The sequence below is a fragment of the Erythrolamprus reginae genome, chromosome 1 (assembly GCF_031021105.1).
Source record: "Erythrolamprus reginae isolate rEryReg1 chromosome 1, rEryReg1.hap1, whole genome shotgun sequence".
In the NCBI taxonomy this organism is placed as follows: Eukaryota; Metazoa; Chordata; class Lepidosauria; order Squamata; family Dipsadidae; genus Erythrolamprus; species Erythrolamprus reginae.
The window spans coordinates 337,282,225-337,308,791 of record NC_091950.1 but is presented as its reverse complement, the minus strand read 5'-3'; the positions used below and the strand labels follow the sequence as shown (position 1 = coordinate 337,308,791).

At 39.4% G+C, this 26,567-nt stretch overlaps 1 protein-coding gene across 1 annotated transcript in view; it reads left to right on the top strand.

Annotated features, from left to right (window-relative positions):
• The first annotated feature begins 251 nt into the window (after nucleotides 1-251).
• NID1 (nidogen 1) overlaps nucleotides 252-26,567 on the top strand; it is a 62,675-nt gene continuing 36,359 nt past the window's right edge. The window contains exons 1-7 of the mRNA XM_070734006.1: nucleotides 252-680; nucleotides 13,215-13,514; nucleotides 14,904-15,133; nucleotides 17,652-18,058; nucleotides 19,830-19,979; nucleotides 21,062-21,313; nucleotides 22,857-23,057. Coding sequence (XP_070590107.1) covers nucleotides 477-680; nucleotides 13,215-13,514; nucleotides 14,904-15,133; nucleotides 17,652-18,058; nucleotides 19,830-19,979; nucleotides 21,062-21,313; nucleotides 22,857-23,057 — 1,744 coding nt within the window. The 5' untranslated portion in view covers nucleotides 252-476. The remainder of the gene's footprint in view (nucleotides 681-13,214; nucleotides 13,515-14,903; nucleotides 15,134-17,651; nucleotides 18,059-19,829; nucleotides 19,980-21,061; nucleotides 21,314-22,856; nucleotides 23,058-26,567) is intronic.

Below are 26,567 nucleotides of genomic sequence, written 5' to 3'. Positions count from 1 at the left end.
GTTCCTCCGGCAAGAAGAAATGTGTTTGTGTGTGTGTGTGAGGGGGGACGACGACGACACATTTCTCAGTTTTTTTTGTTTAGATATGCACCCATTCACGCGAGCAGGCGAGTAAAGAAACAGCCATGCTCGTCTTATAGAAAAGTGACCCAAAGAAGCAATTTCGTGGAAAAGAAGGCGGGAAAGGGGAGGAAGCTAAACGATCCCACGCTTCGAGCCTTTCTTTTTAAGGGCTTTGTGGTGGGGGGAGTGAAGGGAGAGGGAGGGAAGCCCAGGCAAGTCCTCGCCTTGCGATAGGGTAGCTTTTTTTCTCCCCCCTCAATTGTCTATTGATTGGTCGGTTCCCCATTCTAGCCAGCGCGTCCCCCCTCCTCTCCTTTTCCCTTCGCAGCCCCGGCGGGGTTTAAAACTTGTAGCGCGTCCCGCCGCCTCGCCCTTGAGGCAACTTGGAAGAGGGGGAAAAAAAGCGCGGGACCATGAGGGGGCTGCTGAGTCTGTGGGCGCTGCTGCTGGCGCTGCTGCTGGCGCCGGGGAGCTGCTCCCCCGGCGAGGGGTTCCTCTTCCCTTTCGGCTCGGCGCGGGGCGACCAGGCGTTGGAAGCGGGGGACGATGTCAGCTCCGCGCCTCTCGCGCTAGACACGCCGCTCCACTTCTACGGCTCCAGCGTCCGCTCCCTCTATGTGAGTGACCCGAGAGGCGACGAGCAAGGGGGGGATTCGGGCTGGAGAGCTGGGAAGAGGAAGGGAAGGAGGGGCCGCGGCGAGTCCTTGGGATTTTGGCCCAAGGACGAGATCCTGAACGACGGGAGGAAGCGGGGGTGGGGGTGAGGAAGGCAGGGTCCCGGAATGGGATATCCAAAGAAGGAGCGCGCGAGGATGGAGAAGTTGGGGGGGGGCAGGAAAGGGGGAGAGGCTGCGGCTGCTGCTCGGGCCGCCAGCCCAGGGAGGAGGAAGTTTCGCTTTGATAAACGCGCTGCTTCACCCCTAAAAAGGGAGTGGGGACGGCTGGCTTTGGTTGAAGGCATCAGGGTAGAAACCAGGAATGGAATAGGAGCAGCATTTAGGTTTACGTATATACCGCTTCACGGTGCTTTTACAGCCCTCTTTAAGCGGTTTACAGAGTCAGCATACTGCCCCCAACAATTAGAATAGAATAGAACAGAACAGGAATAAGGGGAATAAGGGGAATAGGAATAGGAATAGAAATAGAAATAATAGAAATAGAAATAACAAATAGGATTAGGAATAGAATTGGGAATAGAATTTAGAATAGAATATAGAATAGAATGCAGAATAGAGTATAGAATAGAATAGAATAGGAATAATGGGAATAAGAATAGGAATAATAGGAATAGAAATAGAAATAGAATTAGTTATAGGAATAGAATTAAGAATAGAATTAAGAATAGAATAGCAATAATGGGAATAAGGATAGGAATAGAAATAATAGAAATAGGATTAGGATTAGGAATAGAATTTAAAATAGAATACAGAATAGAGAATAGAATAGAATAGAATTCTTTATTGGCCAAGTGTGATTGGATACAGGAAGAATTTGCCATTGGTGCATATGCTCTTGGTGTACATAAAAGAAAAGATACAATTGTCAAGACTCATGAGGTACAGCACTTAATGATTGTTATCAAATTCGATACATTTGATAAGTAAATAAATAGGGTTCGAATAAGCAATCAGGAAACAGTCAACATTAATATAAATCGGTACAGTCATAAGTGGGAGGAGATGGCTGATAGGAACGATGAGAAAATTAATAGATTCATGAGTTCTTGTCCCGCTTTAGTCCCGTAGCCAACTGGGTGACCCTGGACCAGGCACTTTCTCTCAACACTACCAAGCAGACAATGTCCACTTCTGAGAGTGGGGGGATACCTCCTCCAGAAAATGGCAGGGCAGGGACAAGTCCCAAGTCCAAGAGGTTTTCCAGGAATCCAAAAACTGACTTGAAATGGAAAGGCTGGGAAACTAAAACCTTCCATGTTAATTGTCCATAAAGCTAGGTAGATGTCTATGTCAACTCAAGAGAGGCTTTTCCTTTGCTTGTTCTTTTGAGTTGAGATTCTCTTGTCCCTATTGCAGAGGCGTGACTGCAGTTGGGTTGTGTCTTGGGCAAGGCACACTCTTGCCTATGTTCAGGGCAACATTATCCCTCCATCTGAATTGATTGCAATTCTATATGAGTCCATGTAGTTTGCAGTTAAGTTTCATAATTAAAAATCGATTCTCCAGATCAAAACCTGGAATATGGATTTGTAAATAAGCATTTCTAATAAAGAAGAAACTCCTGTGTTCATTGTGGCTATGCTACACCAAACTATTCTAAGTGGAATGGTTTCCCTTGAGTTTCTGTGAACCTGGGGCGATCTTTTAAATAAAATGTCAACTCTTGAGAAATTGCATGGGATATTGGAAGGATAAATTATGCAGGAGGAAAGCAAGGAGATGTTTTGGGTGCGGTGGGAAGGATTTGTTCAGAGTTGTTTTGGCAATTAGGGTAGAACTTTTGCTAATTCCAAACAAAATAGAAAGCAGATGTCCTTTGTCGTGTCCCCCCCTGCCCCCCTGCGCAAGATTTGCAATCCTATCTGGAAAAGCCATTGTTACTATCATTTCAGCAGTTGAATCCACTGAAATTGCAGGTCATGCAAATAAAATAATGTTTCATGCATATCAGCACAAAAAAGCAGATCCTGTTCTGTTCTAAATATTTACATTCCTTTCTTAGTACAGTTCAAGCCACAGATTTAATACATGATTATTTTTTCATGCTGAATACTGGTTTGATTTGATCTGATCTTGGTTTTTCTCAGCATGGTAAGGATTGGAACAATGATCGGGTTAGGTCATCTTGCTTTTCTTCTCATACTTAAAATTGAAAGTATTTAGAATATGTGGATTAGTTATATTCAGGCACATTCTGATCTCGTTCAAACCGCCAAATCCCATAAAATGCTTTCAAATGTGTGGTAGCAACTAGTGGACTGTGAGGGTTCTTGAAAAAGTTAAGCAGAGATGCAGCTGGTTAATACAAATAGTCTTATTTATTTTATTTTTATTTATTTATTTATTTTGTCCAGTACATAATACACATTGAAGAGAAAGATATGTAATAATATAAGTAAAGGAAAGAATAGAAGAAAAGATATAAAGGTATAGGTGAACATATTTGAAAGGAAGAAAAGATAAATGAGATAAGGAGAGACAATTGGACAGGGACGGAAGGCACACTGGTGCACTTATGCACACACCTTACTCACCTCAAAGGAACCTGGAGAGGTCAATCATGGATAGTCTAAGGGAAAAATGTTTGGGGTTAGGGGTTGACACTACTGAGTCAGGTAATGAGTTCCACGCTTCGACAACTCGGTTGCTGAAGTCATATTTTTTACAGTCATGTTTGGAGCGGTTAATATTAAGTTTGAATCTGTTGCGTGCTCTTGTGTTGTTGCGATTGAAGCTGAAGTAATCATTGACAGGTTGCAGCATATGATCTTGTGGGCAATACTTAGATCGTGTTTTAGGCGACGTAGTTCTAAGCTTTCTAGACATAGGATTGATAGTCTGCTTTCGTAGGGTATTCTGTTTCGAGTGAAGGGCTCTTCTGGTGAAGTATCTTTGGACATTTTCAAGGGTGTTGATGTCCGAGATGTGGTATGGGTTCCAGTGCCTGATTTACGACCACAATTGAGCCCAAAATTTCTGTTGTTAAGTGAGACATTTGTTAAGTGAGTTTTGCCCCATTTTAGGACATTTCTTGTCATAGTTGTTAAATGAATCACTGCAGTTGATAACCAAGTTAGTAACAAGTTTAAGTAATTCTGTCTTTCCCATTGATTTTACTTGTCAAAAAGTTGCAAGATGACTCAGCAACTCTCATAAGTATGAACCAAGCGTCTGATTTTTGATCACTTGATCATGGGAATCCTACAAAGGTCAGAAGTGTGAAAAATGGTCATAAGTCACTTTTTTCAGTGCCATTGTAACTTTGAATGGCCACTAAGTAAACTCTTGTAAGTTGAGGATTAATAGTTGTCTTCGGATGGGAAGACATTGGGAAATCCTTTCCTGGAGTTGAAAAAAAACTTCCAGATAGCTGCGGTATGGATGTTTTGCTGAAGTCACCAGAAATTCAGTTTGATGATAAGGAAATCTTACAGTAGCAAGTAAGAAAAGGCATTTATTATGCCTCACTTGTTTGTTATATGTTTTGTCTTGTTTTGTGTGTTCAATTAATTTTTTTTAAAGGAAAGGAATTTATGTATGTCATTTTCATAAATCTGTGTCATTCATTCATTTTTTTGGACTAAATCTTCAGGAGATCCAAGGTTTCCACCAGTAATGTCCAAATTTAAAGCTGGCCACTTTAAGATTTGTATATTTATATTTATAAATGGAATATTAAAAATCTTCAGCATATCTCATAAAATTAGTGACTCAAATAACCATGAATAATAATAATAATTAATGTTTATGATAATGGTTGCATTGCAGTTGAAGAATTATCTGCTAGAATTTACTCATCAGGCATCTTTGCCATACATTTCAACTGAGTCTTTATGTTATTCCATATTTTCATGTGCCTCATATTCCTACATTATTATTGGTTATTTGAGTCACTAATTTTATGAAATATGCTGAGCATTTATAAATCTGTTTTTTTAATCTAGAAAAATTAGAAAAAGTATTTAAAATTATTGCAGATCATAGCATTGCTGTAAAGCTCTCAATAACGACTCGACAATGTAAATACCGTATTGACATACAATGAAATTGCTGGAAAATTGCAATGAATGGTTCCTGGGGCAGAAGTGACCTTATCTGCATATGCAACAGCTGTTTGGCTTTAAGACATGGAACACTTTGCCAGGATCCATTAATTCCAAAAGACAGAAGGAAGGAATAACAAGTTGAAGGGTATAAAATCATTTACAACTTTTTCCTGATGGTAAACTATCAGCTGTTGTGTGCAGCTTCATTCTTGCTTCAACAAACATTTTAATCTAGCTAAACTGTTTAGTAAGTCTTCTGCTGAGTGTGGACAAACTAAACATTGAAAGTATCAGGGATGAGATTTGCTGTTGATACTGGTTGGGGAGCCTCAAAAAATGTTATCCTGGTGTTCACTGGGAAACACAAGCAGGATAATGCTGTTGGATTTGTAAGATCTCCTTGGGAGTTTCTATAGCATGTGCTTCTTGACCTCTCAGCGACTTTCGATACCATCGACCATGGTATCCTTCTGCACCGGCTGGAGGGGTTGGGGGTGGGAGGCACTGTTCTTCAGTGGTTCTCCTCCTACCTCTCCAGTCGGTCGCAGTCGGTGTTAGTGGGGAGTCAGAGGTCGACTCCGAGGTCTCTCCCTTGTGGGGTGCCTCAGGGGTCGGTCCTCTCCCCCCTGCTATTTAATATCTACATGAAACCGCTGGGTGAGATCATCCAAGGACATGGGGTGAGGTATCATCCGTACGCTGATGATACCCAGCTTTACATCTCCACCCCATGTCCAGTCAACGAAGCAGTGGAAGTGATGTGCCGGTGTCTGGAGGCTGTTGGGGCCTGGATGGGTGTCAACAGACTCAAACTCAACCCGGATAAGATGGAGTGGCTGTGGGTTTTGCCTCCCAAGGACAATCCCATCTGTCCTTCCATTACCCTGGGGGGGAATTATTGACCCCCTCGGAGAGGGTCCGCAACTTGGGCGTCCTCCTCGATCCACAGCTCACATTAGAGAACCATCTTTCAGCTGTGGCGAGGGGGGCCTTTGCCCAGGTTCGCCTGGTGCACCAGTTGCGGCCCTATCTGGACCGGGACTCACTACTCACAGTCACTCATGCCCTCATCACCTCGAGGTTCGACTACTGTAATGCTCTCTACATGGGGCTACCTTTGAAAAGTGTTCGGAAACTTCAGATCGTGCAGAATGCAGCTGTGAGAGCAGTCATGGGTCTACCTAGGTATGCCCATGTTTCACCAACACTCCGCAGTCTGCATTGGTTGCCGATCAACTTCCGGTCACAATTCAAAGTGTTGGTTATGACCTTTAAAGCCCTTCATGGCACTGGACCAGAATATCTCCGAGACCGCCTGCTGCCGCACGAATCCCAGCGACCGATTAGGTCGTGGGCCTTCTCCGGGTCCCGTCAACTAAACAATGTCGGTTGGCGGGCCCCAGGGGAAGAGCCTTCTCTGTGGCGGCCCCGGCCCTCTGGAACCAACTCCCCCCGGAGATTAGAACTGCCCCTACTCTCCTTGCCTTTCGTAAGCTCCTTAAGACCCACCTGTGTCGTCAGGCATGGGGGAACTGAGACATCTCCCCCGGGCATATACAATTTATGAATGGTATGTGTGTGTGTGTATGTGTGTTTAGAAAATGGGGTCTTTTAAATGTTTTTAGTAGAATTTAGATTTGTTGTAAACTGTTTTTTCACTTTGTTGTGAGCCGCCCCGAGTCTGCGGAGAGGGGCAGCATACAAATCTAAATAAACATAAACATAAACATAATTTTGGGCCACACAATTCTGGGTTAGAGAGACCTTTCATCTGATTGAATATACTTCTGATGTTTGTGAGTAATGATTTCAGTCCACATGTAATCATACAGCCGCATCTAAAACCTCTGCTTTGGGTTTCTCTCTGGGTGTCCTACCAGAGGCCAAATCAGGCCAAATCATTTATTTAGCAGAGTATAGCATTCACAATACACCAAGTGGACTTAGTTAGGATCCCAAATTTTATTGCCAGTGAATCCAACAAGTACTAATGTCTCCCTTATGGCATACTTTATTAAACTCAATATACCTAAACACCGAAGGGCCTTTACTCTGGCACAATGTCATGCTCTCCCCTCAAGATGTTGTCAAAGACTGATGCAGAAAGATTCCTTACTTGGGGAGACAATGTCTTTGAGATTCTGGACACACAGAAACAACAGAGCAAGTGTTCCTCCAGTGCCTGTACTGGAAAGGCATTCATACTAGCTTCATCTCACCACTGCATAAATACCTAGGACAGTGATGGCAAACCTTTTTTTCCTCGGGTACCAAAAGAGCATGGGTGTGCACTATCACGCATGCGCAAGTGCCCACACACATAATTCAATGCCTGGGGAAGGCAGCTTCCCCCACCTCCCAGAGGCCCACTGAAGATTGAAAATGGCCTGTTTCCCAACTTCTGGTGGGCTCAATAGTTTCATGTTTCACCCTTCGCTGGCTCCAAAGGCTTCCCTGGAGCCTGGGGAGGGTAAAAACGGCCACCATCATCCTCCCAGAGGATTTCTGGAAGCCAAAAACGCCTCCCAGAGCCTCGGTGTGAGCCAAAAACCAGCTGGCTGGCACACACATGCACGTTGGAGCTGAGCTAGGGCAACGGCTCACGTGTCAGCAGATATGGTTCCGCGTGCCACCTGTGGCACCTGTGCCATAGGTGTGCTATCACTGACCTAAGGTATATGGGGCAATTTTAGACCTTTCTGCTGCTTTCAGCCCCTGCCTATCTAGCATTTTGAAAGCTTCAAATGCAAGTAGATTATTAGGTATCACTTTGGTGGTAAATTAGCAGAGTTCCATGTATATTTGGTGTATAGCCATATTGGCCACATGACCATGGAAATTGCCTTTGGCCAATGCTGACTCCCTTGGCCAAGAGATGAACATTGTACCATAGAGTCTGACATGTTGCTTTCAGATACGGTGTTGCAAGGCTCTATGCAGTATTTCTCAAAATTCATAGGATGATAACCTGTGCTATAAACTAGATTTAACCTAGTTGTCCATATTAGATTACTCTGTAGCCTGAAAACCACATTTTAACAATCACAGTGCTACTGCTGCAAAAGGCATGTATAGAGCAACAGTGTTGAACTAATTAATCACAGTAACCAATCAAGGATCCTATTCTCATCAGGTGTCATCAGTACTGAATTCCCTCCTATTCAAGAGATCTAGTAGTCAATGCTGTGTGTAATGAGATGGCTCTGAACTAGTGAAGCCGATCCCTTTCTGTGAATTAATATTGTTATAGGGTAAATATTCTGCTCTGAATGGTATTACATTCTTACTCAGGATAAGTACAGGGGAATTTTATTTGATTCATCTTGTTACTGGAGGTTCCTAAACAGGAATGATCTGGCAACACTAATTTTTCCTAATTAACTTTTAATAGTAGTCATAATAAAATTAACAATAATTTTATCTTCTAGATTATTGGAATGTGCTTTATGTGAAACTGTACTTGAGGATTACATCAGGAGTAGCTAGAGCAGAATGCAACAGCTGGGTACTCTCAGGATTAAACTCATAAAACATGAATTCTAAAGGACTTGGCTGGACTACAGCAAGTTCAGGGTTTCACAGGTGGCATATAAAGCACCACATATAATTATGTTCTGGATTCTTGAAAGAGTGTAATTCTCTGTCTGCATGTGCCTGTCCTGCTCCCTCCTACATTAAGATGTATTGAAGAGGCTCGCTTTTGTGGACCACTGTTGGGAATCATAAATTATACAGAGACGTAGGAAAATAACAGATATGGAATATATCTGAGTAAATCTTCTTTATTCCTATGCATCACTAATGTAAAGTACAATTTTCTAGAAGCCTTCCTTGGAAATCACTCTGGTGAAAACTTTTTGGGATCACTTATATTTTCTACAAAAGAATACAATGTATTGAAATTGATCTCTGGGACAAGGGATTTTGGAAAAATCTATTCAGCATAATCGTTTCTCATTGTCATTGGAATTAAATGGGACAGTGGATATCTGAACAAACAAACATGCATTGCAGAATTGTTAGAACAGTATATGGAAATATTTCATTTACCTGTTAAAAGATTTGTAAGTGGGTGTCATCAATTGCATTTTTGAAAATAATGATCACTTCACATGTAGATCTTTACCATATAGCTTTGTTTACGCAATGTCCAAAATTCAGCAAAGTCTCTTGTTCACCCCACAGTTACTCATCTGTATATAAAACAGCAGTAGGTTGCTCTTGGTTTGGACTGGTTCTTAGAGCTAGTAGCGCCGGTAGTAGTAGGCTCTGCCCACCCACCCAGGACACTTCTGAGCATGCCCAGAAGTGTCACATGCAAGCATGCCCATGAACCGGTAGTAAAATCATCTACAACCCACCACTAATTTAAAGCCTCTGCTTCTGGGGCAGAAGTTAATTTCTGTGTTAGAGGAGAGCATCATATTCAGCTAAACAGGTTTCGAAAGTATTGTATATTTTAAAATATCTGCATTTTCAGCTACAATAACATTTTTATAGAAATCCATTAATTGTGAAAGCAAACAGGAAGCTGCTGTGCCCTGAATGAAATAATTGACCCATATAGTCACTGCAATTTGTTCTGGTAAGCAGCAACTCCACACAATTTGAGATAAAAACCTCTCCTCACTCTCCCTGCTCTGATTTTTGCAAACTGTTTAATTGCCAAGTTTTAATTACAAGTTCTGCTGTGTACAGAGTTATGGCCCTTCTGCCACAACTGAAATATACCTTCTTGTTATTATAGTAATGGCATGTGGCTCATCTATATAGTAACACCACTGTGTCATGTTATTGACATTTATACTAAGAATGTCATAGTTTGAAACACTGGATATTTTCCCCCAGCCTCTCTTTAACCTCTTGCTGCTTTTTATAAATTCATCTAGCTAACTGAGGCAGAACTATGTAAATAGTGTATGCAAGAGACATCCTTATTTACAAAGGTAACTTACAGTAATGCTTAAAAGTTTATGAACTCTCTTGGATGTTCAATATTTCTCCATAAATTTGACCTAAAATGTGACCTATTTTCTGCACAAGTCCTAAAACTAGATAGAGCATCTAAGTAAACAAATAAAAACTCATCATACTTATCCATTTATTCACTGAAGAAAATGATCTAAAAACAACTTGAAGAATAACAGGGTGGGCGCCATATGGACATTAGAGGTACAGTAATGTTGTTCCATAAATGATATGGTAAATGGGACATGCTTCATATCTAGAACATGACACAGAATGGAATGAGAGCAATGTGAACATCTGTAAATTGACTGGCTGTTCATTGAAATGAATCTAAATCTATTAGGATCAAATCCAATTTATTACGCATATGTTTGTTCAGGCCAGAAAATGATGCAGCTGCTTTAATGCTTCAGAAGAAGGCTATCACTTATTAAGAAATATCCCTTTCAAAAGTTTTGAAGAGCCTTGGTTTTGAACCTTCATGGCTTCAACATATGTTTACGGTATTTTTATTTATTAAATTTATTGGACGTCCATCTTACTACAGGGCAACTCTGGCCAGCTTACTATGTTAAAAAGATAAAACTACAAAACCTATACACAAAACAAATGAAATACTGTACTATAAAATACAATGTTTGTAAGCATATGAGTAATTGCTAAAATCATAAATGATTCTTAGTAAAATTAAATTTCAGTATCTTACTTCTTTTTGTGCTGCAAAAGTTGAATTTGTAGCCTGGGTACAGAAATCTTATTTACCGGTATTTATTTTGAGTGGAGCACCATATGAAACAGAATAGAGGTAACAGCAACAGGAATTAAAAAATACCATAAGAGAAATGACGACACCTAACATTGTGACTCTCTAACATCATAATCTACTCTTCCTGTGTTCCATGTAAAGATGAACCCCTTTCCACGTCAGTTAGTATTCTATGGAGGAATCAAATTAAGGCATTTGACCGGCAACAGCACTTAGATTTAGACAGATAGAAAACTTTAATACTGTAATTATTTTCTTATCCAAAGCAAAGTCTGATTATCTATCTCATTTCAAAGCACAATTATTCTTCTGTGGCTAATCAACATCTGATGATGAATAAGCAGAGGTTGATGTCCCAGTCTTTAGCTTTTATGAAACATAGTGTTATTGATAGGGTGAATGGAAGAGGCAGACAGAAGTAGCTTCAAAAGAACAGCTCTTTATTTGGCAACTATTTACAGCCCAGCAAAGACTCTGTCTGACAGCCAGTCCTTTTATAGGGAGCTGCCAGGCAGTTAGCCAATCAGCAATCAGTATTTTCCCTCCAGAATGGAGGACCTGACTGAAGCCTATGTGATATAACTATGTATGCCGCCCCAAGTCTACGGAGAAGGGCGGCATACAAATCTAATAAATACAAATGTAATAGTTATATTAATATTATTTGTTACTCTTGAGTCATATCATCAAAGATACCTGATGAAGAGATGGATGAATAGCAATTTTAAAGCTATAGGGGTTTACACAATTAGAATAATTTCTTAAATGTGTATTCAGTGCATTAAAATTATCTGTTTTACAACTTATCCAATACTCTATTTTTGAAATGTTTAATATTTAATCAATTTGAATAAATGTTGTGATTTTGGATTAAATTGGGGAAGTTATATTTTAGGGAATATATGATCTTCTGAGGTGGTATGAATAATGAGAAAACCTACTTCTGGATTTGAGAGATCTATTTATTCCGATTTTCAGTTTGAAGTTAAGAAATCATTGCAAAATTCCCTTATGATGTGACTTCTTGTACAACAATATGACAATTTCTTAAGTCAGCTAGAAATGTTTAACAACAGATGTTTCTGTTGCTTACTAAATATCCCTACTCATTAATATTAGTGTGATATCACTGATATCAGAATGCTTTTTATCCATGAATCAAAGTTTCTGGCCTCTGAAAAATGTAGCATTGGATATTTTACCAGACAACGTAACTGGTTTTTATCTGTTTGGCCTCCTGTATGTATTTATTCAGTAGCATTACAGCTGCATCTGTTTGGGACGGTTCTTCTCAGTCCTTCTGGGAATGTATGACTATAGCAATTATCTTATCGTGGTAAGCAAATGCCAGAGTTGTAAAGTAAATAGCAAAGATGGAATCTGTACTGGTTTTTTTTTGACATCCTTATAAGGTTTGTGCTTCATAGTCAAGTAGCAGATTATTGAAAACACAAGCCTGCTAAATTAGCATCTATAGTGTAATATGCATATGAGGCTAAGAAAAATAATGGGATGGATTGTGCTGGGGAAGGTAGACAGTGATCTATTATGCTAAGCCAAAATGTGATTTGATTGTGCTTAGCTTAACATGTGCAATGAATTCAGCCATTATTGCCTACGTATCATTTTTGTAGCTTTGCATGAAGTGTAAATTCATCTACTAGTTTATTAATAAACTGTACATAACTTATGGTTTTAGCATAGGGTGTGAAACTCAACCAGTACAATCACATCATATCAGGTCACATTCTAAAGGAGTACTACAAACAAGTGTCTTTGGTTGTTGATATTGTTAATTTAAATTACTTAGCTTAATGTCATGGTTCTGAGTAATGGCCCCAATCAATTCAGGACTCTGAAACTGTTGCTTATTTCAAAGATCCATTTTATTGGGTACATCATATCGGCACGTTCAAATATGAAACCAACTCTAAATATTTCCTGTGTTTTGTCATAATAAAAGAAATAGACATCCTTCCAGCCCCCTAGTGTCACAGGTCATGGTAGCCAATCAGGTAGATGGCAGTCTGCTCAGCTACTCCTTCTGGCCATTGCGACCTCTCATTGAGATGACCTTGATTTCCACATGTCTGGCACATGGGTGGAAAATATCCCATATCCCTTCCCCCTTATACTGTATATGGCAACCCAAAAACAAAGTAATAAAGAATATGGCTTCAACTAGTCATTTTGAGAGTTGACATTTTATTTATCTGGACCACCAGGAGGCAGTACATGACAAATTCCATCCTAAATTGGGACTTGTCAAATGTATGTAGATAAATCTTTTCTCTGTACTGGGAATTAAAATTGGTGAATTATATATACCACTCTAATACTGAAGATATGAAAAAAAAGAATAAAATTGGGAGAGAATGGAATTTACAATATTAACTACAATAAATATAGGAAGAATAACTTGATAGATATTTTTCTTTCACCAATCATGCTATTAAATAAAAATGAGTCTATAGACACTTGTCAGTTGATGCATCACACAATTCTCCTAAGTGTGGAATTGCAGATTAACAAAATGAGACTGAAGTTGTACTAGAATGTTGAAGTGGTGAAGCAGACAGTAACATTTCAAGGATGTTACTGTTCATAGATATTTTATATTTTCAAAATGGGAGGTAGGCATTGTTTGATTGCTTATATCTGAGCATTTGCAACACATACTTTTTTTTAAACTAGGTTCTTACTAATGGCATCATAGCAGTGAGTAAGCCATCAAGAGAAGATGAATATCTTGGTCAATTTCCTCTTAGTTTTGGAGGTCTTGCTCCCTTTTACGCTGACTTGGATACTACAGGTGGACATGGAAATGTATATTACAGGGAAGATTCTTCCCCTGAGATCCTCCAACTTGCCACCCTGTACATCAAAAGAGGCTTTCCAAATATTTCCTTTGATCCAGAGAGTGTTGTCATTGTTACCTGGGATTCTGTGGCTCCTTATGCAGGATCTGGACAAGATGCTACTTTAGAAGTGAAGGTAAGCAGGTGACAGCCTACCACTGAAAAAAATGCATTCACTAACTTTTTAAAAAAATACTGAAGGTGTAGATGATTCTGTGCATGTTTACTGAGAATTAATTCCCACTGGAACCACCTGGCTTTATCTCCTAGCAAACAGATTTAGGAGTACAACTCCAACGTGGAATTTATTTACAGTATTTTTCAGAATATAAAACGCACCAGAGTATAAGACATACCTTAGTTTTGGGAGAGGAAAATAAGGAGGAAAAAAATCTGCCTCTGCCTCCCAGTAAACAGTACAGATGATATACACTGTTTGCTGTGTATTTCTGTGCATATTTCTGGCCCATAGAAATAGCAAAGAATTGGATAAATGTACATTGTGGCAGTATATTACTGCCAGAAAGTTTTATTAAATGTAGTCACTGTTTTGCGAAGGCCAATAGGGCAGGAGTAGTCCGGATCACAGGAGGCAATGAATACCAGAGGGTTGGGGCAGGGACACAGAAGGCCCTCCCCCACGGGACTGCCAATCGACATTGTTTAGTTGACAGAACCCGAAGGAGCCTGCCTCTGTGGGATCTTACCAGTCGATGGGAACTATGTAGGAGGAGGTGGTCTTGAAGATAACCTGGCCCTAAGCCATATAAGGCTTTAAATGTAATAACCAACACCTTGAAATGTGTCCAGAGACTAATTGGAAGCCAGTGCAGCTTGCAGAGGATTGGTGTAATGTGAGTGTACCTCGGTGCTCACACGACAGCTCGCTCAGCCGCATTCTGGACCAAATGCAGTCTCTAAGCACTCCCCAAGGGTAGTCCCATGTAGAGTGTGTTGCAGTAGTCTAACCGTGAGGTGATAAGGTCATGAGTGATTGTGAGCAGAACCACGTGATCCAAATAGGGTCGTAATTGGTGTACCAGGCATACCTGTAGCTTCCCTCTGGCTACAGCTGTTAGATGTTGTTCTAATTCAAGCTGTGAGTCCAGGAGGACACCCAAATTGCAGTTGCAAGGGGGGTAATTTCTCTTCCCCCCCCAGGACCAAAGATGGATACTTGGTATAATATTTCAGGAGCAAAATCCGAAAGATTAATGTTTCTTACAAAAATTATAAATTTTCTAGCTTTCTTCCTTTAAAGTCTTGATTCTGTATTCCAGCTTTTCTTAACTTGGAACTTTCAGAAACTCCCAGAATTTCTAGTCTGCATGGGAATATGGAGTTCCATGCTAGCTAGGAATTCTGGGAAATTGAAATTCAGTGGAACTGGAACATGTTAAGCTGGGCAAGCTTATTATTGACTTCTGCAATAAATAATTAAGCTGTTTTATGATATGTATATCATTCAGGTGTTTAATTATTATTTTTTAATTTTTTGCAAATGAAATTTAAATCTTTCCCACAGAGAAACACATTCCAAGCTGTTTTAGCGTCTTCTGATTCTAGTTCGTATGCAGTTTTCCTTTATCCAGAAGATGGTTTGCAGTTCTATAGTACACATTCCAAAAATGATAATTTACTTGTCCCAGCAACTGTTGGCTTCAGCCAACCTTCTACAGATTACTTCTTATGGGTAAAAGCTGGATCATACTATATAATTGCTAATGATGAAGAGATCCTTAGGAACCTGTGCAAGTATGTGGTTTTCATTATTTTTTTTCTAAATAATTTTCTATTTCTTAGTAATTCTATAAATCTTGACAGTGTTCTTCTATGAATAAAATGTTACTCTTTTACGTTTCATCACTTGAAGGACTCAGAAATTGTAAGTGGAGAGATACTGGTAGTTACAATTATAAAATGTGCCCAATCCTTTTCCTATTGTAGGAGAAAGTTGTTTTTTAAATAACTAATGGACAACTAAGACAAAAAGAGGATAGAGGAGGAAGAGGTATGGTGGTATCAGTGTAGGAATATATTAGATGTCCTTACATACATTATTTAGATGTTACAGAACCTGTTCAAAATTAATAATGTGAGTAGTATTACATAGTGGAAACTGTAAGGATGTATTCAGAGTTGTTGCTATAATAAGTGCCATTGTGGACCTTAGGCATGTTTATTGGGATAAAAGTTACAAGAGAACAAAATATATTTAGTTAGAAACTTTATACACTACTAAGATTTTTTTAAATAATAAAGCAATGCATAGTTTTTTCTTTAATCAAAGAGAGAAAGGTTTATAACATTCCCCAGTCCAAATGTTCATTATCTTTCTGGGAATTTCAGTTGATCTTCCTCATACAACACCAGTTCCAAGAAATAGATAACAATTGTACATTTCTAGTTTTATTCTGCAGCTTGGAAATGAATAAAATATATATATTAAACAGACACCAATTTCCTAACTCCCTAAAATTCAGCTCTGTGGTGTGCTCTGTATATTTCTGTATACTGTATGAATATACACTATTTATTTATTGATTGATTGATTTGATTTGATTTGTATGCCGCCCCTCTCCGTAGACTCAGGGCGGCTAACAACAATAATAAAAAACACTTTCAATCCCATATAAAGAGAATATTTACAAGATGTTCTACAGATGGCATCTTCCTCCAGCCCGTCTGTCTAAAATGGACCCTAAACTCTCCCCCATATGCTGGAAGTGCCGGGAAAAACCAGGCACTTACTATCACATGTGGTGGACATGTCCATCAGTTAAACAATTCTGGGGGAAAATTAGAAATATGATCGAAGGAATTATAAGGAAGGAAGTATTTATAAGACCAGAATTGTTCTTACTGGGAATATTTAGGCAACATTTTACAAAGTACGATAGACATGTAATACAGCATATTACAGCAGCGGCCAGAATCACATATACCCAATGTTGGAAAGAGGAACTTACACCAACAATATACAATGTGATATCCAAAGTATATCAGGTAGTTGAAATGACAAAATTAACCTATGAACTGCAAGATAAGGATATGGAAGATTTCCACAAAAGCTGGGACAGATGGTATATCTGGGTTGCAAAAAACAAATTGAAATAAAAACAAAATTAAATAAAGTAAAATGAAGAGAAATCAGGAACCCCAATTTCAAATTTAGAAGTAATAAACTTAAATATTACCAACAAATATGAATAAATCATAGCACTATTATACCATTGAAACAAGAAGGATATATGACTGATAAAATGATATGAAGATCACAAAATGTACTTATGTGATAAATATATAATAATGTATCAAAAGGAAGATTTTCCTTTGCAAATTAGACATAAGCTGCATGTAAAATACACTACTCCTTGAGTAGTTCTAATTGTAAACAATGATATCAAATATGTAATATATAAAGCAGAATGCTTTATCTTTCTCTTTTTTACTTTCCTATCTTCTTTCTCTTTCTCTCTATCTCGTATTTTTTCTTCTACATTCTTTTTGTGTATATACGCTTGTTTTTTGTTGTGTAATTTTAATGTAAATATTTAATAAAACTTTTTTCAAAAAAAACCAACCCCCCCCCCAGCATATAACAAATCTAATATTTAAAATAACTAGAAACCCTTATTAAAAACCAAACATACACACAAACACACCATGCATAAATTGTATAGGCCTAGGGGGAAGGAATATCTCAATTCCCCCATGCCTGACGACAGAGGTGGGTTTTAAGGAGTTTACGAAAGACGAGGAGGGTGAGGGCAATTCTGATCTCTGGGGGGAGCTGATTCCAGAGGGCCGGGGCTGCCACAGAGAAGGCTCTTCTCCTGGGTCCTGCCAAATGACATTGTTTAGTGGACGGGACCCGGAAAAGGCTCATTCTGTGGGACCTAACTGGTCGCTAGGATTCGTGCGGCAGAAGACGGTCCCAGAGATATTCTGGTCCGATGCCATGAAGGTCTTTATAGGTCATAACCAACACTTTGAATTGTGACCGGAAACTGATCGGCAACCAACCATTTACTTTCTCTAAGGTCATAAGAGTCCCTTAAATTTTATTTAGTCTTGTCCAATAATTTTTATGCTCAGATCTCCCCATTTAGGATTGAACAAAGTAGTTCAGGATAATTATCTTACTCTTTACTTCTATATTTGTAATTTGTGGTGTGGAACTTATATTTTTTAAAATAAAAAATAAATTACAATGCTTGAGTATGCTTTGGTTAATGTATAGTTAGGTTTTTTTTTCAATTTTTATTTTTAGGGCCAGCAATTTGGGACAACCTGGAGTTTGGGCATTTGAGATTGGTGGCCTAGATGATATCCTACCGGCCAAAGGTACTCAGCCTCCTGCCAGTGTAGAATACAGTGACTATGAGCAAGTGACGCTGGACCCTTCCATTCTTCTACAAGATCCCATTGAAATAAACCATCCAGAAGTCTCCTATGATGTTTCTGACAGAGGAGATACTTTTCAGACTGAATACAGCTTGCCTGAGCCAGCAATAGAAGATGATTTTCAGCTTCAATACCAAACTTTAACTGATCAGCCTCCAGTTAAGCTTCCACTTCCAACAGGGAAAAATCCACCTCTACAGTTTCCAATCCACCAATTTTCCAACCAGCAGGGTCAGATTATTGAAGTAGACGAAGATGACCAAACTGGAATTGGTAAGATCACCGAGAAAAATCTCTGTCGATTATTTTTCATAAATACAGTACTAAAGGCCGGTGATGGCGAACCTTTTTCCGGTTGTGTGCCAAAAGTGTGTTTGTTCACTTCCTTGACTCCCTGCCCAAGCAGGCTTCTGCTGTGGCCCCAAGCCTTCGGTGTGAAGGGAGAGAAGCCCCAGCCTCCTGTTCCTGCCCCCCTTGTGTTTGGTGGCGGCTGTCCTTACACTGCCGTTTCTCCAGCAGTTGTAGGAATAGCAGGTTGGGGTTTCCCTCCCTCTCCGCCGGAGGCTTCTCCTTCTCCTGGCTGAGAGGGGTGAGGGGGCACTTTGGAACCTTTCAGATGAAAAGGAGCAGAGCTGCCGACCATGTTGGGGATCCCCTCTCTCCCCACCCGAGCGGGCTTCTGCAGCCCCAAGCTATTAATGAATCCAGCTGAATCAGTTATCTCTGTGTGCTTCTGGTTTGATTTTTGCCACAAACTTTAATACACAGCATATGTCTTTTACTTGCTAACTTTGCATCATATTAAAAAAAAATCCTCGTTTGGGTGTGTTGATGAACAAAACATGTCTTACTAATTGAGCTAGGAAAGGCAACCTGCAGTTCAAAAGCTAAATTCTTCCTCCTAAACATTAGTAATTTATGCAATGCTGTGTTGCCATTGACTTGTCTCTTGGGGCCCTTAGCTGCCTAAGAAAATAACCCTTCTTGCAACATTGCAAATTCAAAAGTTGTTCAGGATATAGGGAATGGCCTTGAAGGGCAGGATGAAGAACCGCTAAGACTAAGACAATGATCAGACCTGCTTGAACCCATTCCAAGAAACCAGTTTGAGTAAATGCTTCAGAGAGGCCCCTGTCCAGTTCACAAGTATATAAAGTGGAGGAGATGGAAATACATTCACACTTGCAAAATTCTAACACTAAGGCTGTTTCAATAAAAGTACTCCTGACCTGTGTGATTTTGGTTTTTTTAGTCTAGTCTACCTTGTAGAGCTTATAAAAGCTTTGCAATGTACTAGATAGATATTTTTGCAAAATATCGATATAGATATATTTAAAGGTATTAAATAGAGAAAATAGCATTGTTAACTAACTGAAGGAAAAGACCGGGAATATTTAATAGTGCACTGTGAATAACTTGCATACTTCTTTGTTATCAAAGTCCATTGAAACAATCTTGATATGAATTGAGGCACTTTATACAGATGTACTCTTATCAAACATATGTATTCTAAGTTTGGATTATTTCTCATGGCTCAATGAAGTTTGAGCAATAATGAAGATTAAAATTCATAGTAAAAAACCCCAACATCACTTAACAACTCAAAAAGTATTGCAAAATATTTTTAAAAGCTTGGAGAATGGAGGCTAGAGGCAGCTGCTGAGGAAGGACAGTCTGGGAACAATGCAAGAGAAAGTCTGGTGCCAGGGATGGAAAAAGCATCTTAAGCATCTATCAATAAGTGAAATGCTGTAAAATTGGACCTTCCCATCGATCTATTTTTTTCTGGCTCTACTAGGCTGAATTTCTATTCTGTTTTACAACTGGCAGAGATTTGGATGCCGAAGAAATAAATGTGGCCAATAGTAATTCAGGAGATATTTATTTCTACAATAAGAAAGATATTCCTATATTATGTGGTTCCATACTCTGTACATTTTATAATTAACAAATAGGGAGATAAAAGACACCATAACTGTCTTAAAATTTGGTGAGCTTGACCAGTCTTCCACAAAAAGCACTCTTATTTTTTCCCCCTATATAGTGTTCCGTTACAATACAGATGTCCAGCAAAGCTGTGCAAACAACCGCCATCAGTGTGCAGTTCATGCTGTTTGCAAAGACTACCCAAGTGGCTTTTGTTGCAGTTGCATTGTTGGCTACAAAGGAAATGGCAGGCAATGTGTAGCTGAAGGTAAATATCTAAAATATAGCACAGCATTTTTCTAACGTGTCTTTTCTTTGGCAAATGTAAATGTTATTCTGTGAGAACAGACTAGGCACTGTGCAATATTCAGTCCAGGATATAGTAGAGAACTCTGAAATACTTTACTTTCTGAAATGATTAAAGAAACGTTACTAGCTACTTCAGGATTTCAAATTAATGCATAATTATTTTTAAAATTGTTCATCTGAAAAGGGGATTAACTCCACATTTTCCTGGTGTTCTTAAAGTTATTATGAAAAGAACACTACTTGCTAGTTGGTTAATAGCAATAGTAATTAGTGATATTTAGACTTATATACCACTTCATACCGTGTTTCCCCGAAAATAAGACACTATCTTATATTAATTTTTGCTCCAAAAGTTGTGCTACGTCTTATTTTCGGGGGGTGCCTTATATTTCTCAAATAAGCCAAATTCACAGGCAAAAAACCTGACACCCCCAAAGAAAGTGTACCGTACGGTACACTGATTACGGTACGGTACCTGTCAGTATGGCACCCACACACACAAACGACAGCACTTATATGGTACAACAGTATACTCCCGCTATTGCACCTTCCGGCCACCAGAGGAACTACAGTCTACGCACTGTAGTGGAGACTGTAATGGTGGTGAGACAGCAGCAGACTGTGTCTGCTGTACTGGACGGTAAAAAGCGATGGAAGGGGCCAGCAGGGGACGCCCCATTATTACGATACCGCTATGAACAGCTTTGAATGGTACCATATATTTTTCCACCGTACCGTATGTAAACTTGACTATGCCTTATTTTCGGGGGGTGCCTTATATTAGCAAATTCTGCAAAACCTCTGACATGCCTTACTTTCAGGGTACGTCTTATTTTCGGGGAAACAGGATAGTACTTTACAGTGCTTTATAATGTTTACAATATTTATAATGTCAGCATGTTGCCCTCAACAATCTGTATTCTCATTTTATTGATTTCAGAAGGATGGAAGACTGAATCAATCTTGAGCCCCATCACATTAACCAAGATCTACAATACTACAGGAATACAATACTTATATTTTCCTGTTTTGGTTTACTAGGTTCTCCTCAGAGAGTCAATGGAAAAGTCAAAGGACGGATCTTTGTTGGAAACAACCCAGTACCAGTTGTATTTGAGAATACCGACCTCCACTCATATGTTGTGATGAACCATGGGCGTGCGTACACAGCCATTAGCACAATTCCAGAAACTCTGGGTTTCTCCTTGCTTCCTCTTGCTTCTATTGGGGGTATCATTGGATGGATGTTCGCTGTGGAACAGGAAGGTTACCGAAATGGATTCAGTGTTACTGGTAATTTCTAACATTTGTTCTCAAAATTATGTATTATATGTATGTTTTAATATTTGTGATGATTTCTACATTCTCATAGCGGAATTGAGCTTTCTAAGGTCGTTATAACTATTTTAAGAAGACAACGGGCAGCAAAACCACATCATAACACACTTTTTTCTTTCATGAGCTAGTTTTTTCAACATTTCCCCATTTTATTAAAAAAATATAATCATCATCATAATATACTAGAAAAAATAATAAATAATAATAAATAGAACAACTGTAGCAAAAGAAAAAAATACTGTCAGTAGTAACAGGCTTCCTAGGTGCAGGTCAAAAACATCAGGAATACTACTTATACTCCATCAGACTTGCAAAATCACCATCATTCAATTGCAAAACACAGCTTTACTTTGGAACAGTCTGTGATGAATACCTTTAATAACAACGACTCAATAGGTGAATAAAGTGTCTAAACATCTGGCTACTCTTCAACAATCCATTATAATAAAAGCAAAGAGATATCAAAAGCAGAAAATGAGAGCGTGGGTTCCAAAGATAGGCAGAAAAATAGTCCATGGGTTGTGTAGGCAGAATCTGATTCCATAATCATGTTAAAAGTAAGATTTTACATTTAGCCAAGAAAAAAACAACACACAGGTACAGTATATGTGGTACATTGCTCAACAGTAGTAACAGTGAGAGGGATCTTGGAGTCCTGGTGGACAACCATATGAGCCAGCACTGTGCAGCAGCTGCCAAAAAAGCCAACACAGTTCTAGACTGCATTAACAAACGGATAGAATCAAGATAACATGAAGTGTTAATACTATTTTATAAGGCCTTGGTAAGGCCACATTTGGAATACTGCATTCAGTTTTGGTCACCATGATGTAAAAAAGATGTTGGGACTCTAGAAAAAGTGCAGAGAAGAGCGACAGAGATGATTAGGGGACTGGAGGCTAAAACATATGAAGTAAGTTGCAGGAACTGGGCATGGCTAGTTTAATAAAAAGAAGGACCAGAGGAGATATGATAGCAGTATTCCAATATCTCACAGTTTGCCAGAAAGAAGAAGGAGTCAACCTATTCTCCAAAGCACCTGAGGGTAGAACAAGAAGAAATGGGTAGAAACTAAACAAGGAGAGATATAACTTAGAACTAAGGAGAAATTTCCTGACAGTAAGAACAGTTAATCAGTGAAACAGCTTGGCTCCAGAGGTTGTGAATGCCCCAACTCTGGAAGTTTTTAAGCAGATGTTGGATAACCATCTCTTTGAAGTAGTGTAGGGTTTCCTGCCTAAGCAGGAGGTTGGACTAGAAGACCTCCAAGATTCCTTCCAACTCTATTGTTGCTGCTGTTGTTGTTATTATTATTATTAAAACATGATTTGTTTAAACAGTTGTTAAATTTTCTTAGAATTCAGACATATAAACTACAGCAAACAATCCACTTAAGGTTTAGCTGGTTAGGTAAAGGAAGACTAAAAGTTAATATTTCAACATAGAGAGAGTGGCTCTTCCAACAGATAAATAAAACATAATGTCATTTATTTTCTAGGAGGTCAGTTTACAAGGCAAGCAGAAGTTACATTCCTCAGCAACAATGAAAAGATTATCATTAAACAGAAGTTCAGTGGGATAGATGAACATGGACATCTTACCATCAGCACGGAACTTGAAGGCAAAGTACCTGAGATCCCATTTGGCTCATCTGTCCATATAGAACCTTACACTGAGCTATATCACTCTTCTAGTTCGGGTAAGTTAAATATACTTACTTACCTGTTGCTTGGCAAGTTTGCAGCCAAATCTATTAATGCAGGATGAAATCATTTATTCAGTCTCTGATCTCCCTAGGCTGGAACTTGTTTTTAACCACAGGTGATATATCACACCATTTATGAAACTAATTGACATTAAGTGGCTGGAACCCAAATCAACATATGCAAAATATGGGTGTCCAAAGTTAATTTATTTATTTGACTTTATATGCCGCCCACTCCCTGAGGACTCATCCACAGGGAGTGGGTGGAACATTATGATAATAATGTTCTCCTAGTAATGTGCGCAAATGCTCGGAACTTGAGCAACAATCTCTGTGATTTAATGGTCATAATATCTAGAGATAATTTGGATCTGGATGCCATAACTGAGACATGGTTTAAGTACTTCAATGAATGCAAAATATCCAATGAAAAAAAGTCTGCCTATAGGAGGTAAAAAGAGTCTGGAAGTATAGCTGACAGAGGTGTATAAAATGAGACAGAAGAAGGTGAAACAGATGCTGCTAAAGCCTCAAAAGAGAAAAAAATTGCCAAATCTGTAAAGAAGGGGGATAAAACCTTCTTCAGATATATTAGTGATAGGAAGAAGAAAAACTGCAGCATCACAAAGCTTAATACTGGGAATAATACATACATTGATGGGAATAAGGAGATCGCTGACCATTTGAATATCTACTTCTGTTCAGTTTTCTCAGAAGGCGGCTTACAATATAATACTATAGATGGATATAGCATTGCTTCCAGCTGTAGGGATTCAGCTCCACTGATCTCAGAGGCCTATGTCTTAGAAGAACTTGAACGATTAAAGATAAATAAGGCAATGGGTCCAGATGGCATCCACCCCAGAGTTCTTAAAAAACTCAGATCTGTGATTGCTGCCCCCCTGACTGATTTGTTTAACCAATCCCTGTTAACAGGAGATGTTCCTGAGGATTGTGCCTGTGCAGAAGCCAAATCTTGAATGGGCACACCACCAGTCACCAGTAGCGGCAGTAACGAGGAACCCCTGCTTACCTGCAAAGTGTTCCTGGGGGCTTGGGAGGGAAAATGGGATGGGGGGGGTTGGGAGGGGAAAAACAGTCCTGTGTTTTGTGAAACCAGGGTGTGCAGAGGGTTTGGGAGACATGCAGAGGGCTCCTGGGGACCAGGGATGGCAAAAAAAGGCCCTTGGTTTCACAAAAAGGAGGCCCGTTTGTCACCTGCCCCCCCCCCATTGTCTGGGACCCCAGGTAACCAGTCAATGTCTTCTGAAATACAATTGCTAGCTGAGGTGGAGCTCTTTATTTCCGCTACAGAAGTGTCAGAGACATCTGCCGCCTTAGCGGCTTTTAGAACATCTTGCAAAGTGGCATCCTCCTCAATGAGGAATTTCTTTGTAGGGTCACATTCCTCATACCGAAAATGAGCCGGTCAACCAGTCTGGCTTCTGGATCTTTCAATTTACATTTAGACAATACTGTGTGGAGAAGGGTGGCAAAATCATTTGTAGATTCTCCCTCAGCCTGGCGCATGTGAGCGAACTGGTTTCGGCTAACTCTTGCGGGAGTTGTCGGTTGAAAATGAGCGACGAGCTTCGTTTGAAGAGAAGACCATGCGATGGTCTCCACAGACTCTGGGTCAGCAAGCATATTATCATTATCTAGACTGTAAATAGTGGGTCCACAGTAATTAAGGAAAATTGCTCGCTTCTGATCATCAGAGGCATTGTGTAGATTGCTGGCTTGTAGGAAGATACGAAATTTTGGACATATATGAAGTCCATGTTTCATTTTCAGAGTTTAAGAAATCGGGCGCTTGAGCCATAGACAATTGCATGGCAAGTTTGGTCTTGCGAGAGTCCAAACACCCTTGTCGCCACTGTTAAGTCAGGACCACGAGAGACTGTTGAAGTTCTATTATTCTTTATTGAAAGCAAGGAACTGAAACAGCAAGACACACCAACTACGCTAGATCCCAACAAAGGCCACGGCTCCTCCATTGCCTTATTTATAGTCTCGCAAAAGCGCAGCAAAACTGCAGACGGCCTTTTAATTTTGGCGGCTTCAGTCTGATTGCCGCGCGGGAACTAATCATAATAAACCTTTCATTTGAATCAATGAACATAACACCAGTCCTCAGGTGTACTCTGCAGGCCTCCCAAACTGTTGGCGTGCCCTGTTTTTGCTTTTGTGCAGGGTGGGTTTTGGGAAGCCAAAAATGGATCTATTTGGTGTATAAGACACCAACATCTCCACCCTTTTTTTAAGGGTGGGAAAAGTGTGTCTTATACTCCTAAAAGTATGGTACAGTATATGTATTGTATCTGCAAGCTAACACAATGCATCATGTATAATTATATAATTGGTATTATTTATCTTTGATTTGTAGCAAGACATTGAAGTTGTCTAATTTATTGCAGTGTTTTAATTAACAAATTACCTTTATATCTGGTAATAAAAATTCTGATCAAAATGATTAGTTTCCAGCCATTTGCTCAAAATAAGGGATTATCTTGATTGAGAATTTTGAGGGACTACACTCCACAAATACTCCACAAATTTGTATTTAGTAACCGTCCCCCATGAACTCTTTCAATTTGGTTGGCAACTTTTATAGAGATTATAAAAACTTCAATCAAAAGCCTTTTTTTAATTTCCCCAATTTATATTTCAGGAAACCTTATGTGATCATATATAATTACCAATAAAAAGATGCTTCACATTGTTCTTTCTGTATTTAAATGTAAACATCTGTTGTGTGGAACATGCTTTACTGAAAAGACTCTGCCAAACAAACCTTTCTATAATGAAGTTGTTCAGTACTCAAGTCTTATCAATTTGCACTCCAAGAATGGTGGAAGGTCTTAAGCATAAAACGTATCAGGAAAGACTTAATGAACTCAATCTGTATAGTCTGGAGGACAGAAGGAAAAGGGGGGACATGATCGAAACATTTAAATATGTTAAAGGGTTAAATAAGGTTCAGGAGGGAAGTGTTTTTAATAGGAAAGTGAACACAAGAACAAGGGGACACAATCTGAAGTTAGTTGGGGGAAAGATCAAAAGCAACGTGAGAAAATATTATTTTACTGAAAGAGTAGTAGATCCTTGGAACAAACTTCCAGCAGACGTTGTTGGTAAATCCATAGTAACTGAATTTAAACATGCCTGGGATAAACATATATCTATTGTAAAATAAAATACAGGAAATAGTATAAGGGCAGACTAGATGGACCAGAAGGTCTTTTTCTGCCGTCAGTCTTCTATGTTTCTCTGTTTCTAACTGAGGAGGTGACCTGCTAGGACAGTGATGGATAACCTTTTTCTCATCGTGTGCTGGCACTCCACGCATGCGTGCAACCCACCTGCGCTCTCCCTGCATGTACATTATGACTCCCCCCCTCTGTGATCCCCACACACATGTGTGTTGACTCCTTCCGCCCTCACACACGTGTGTGTATGATCCTCCCCCTCATGTGTGCATGACTTTTTGCCTCATTTTGGGCC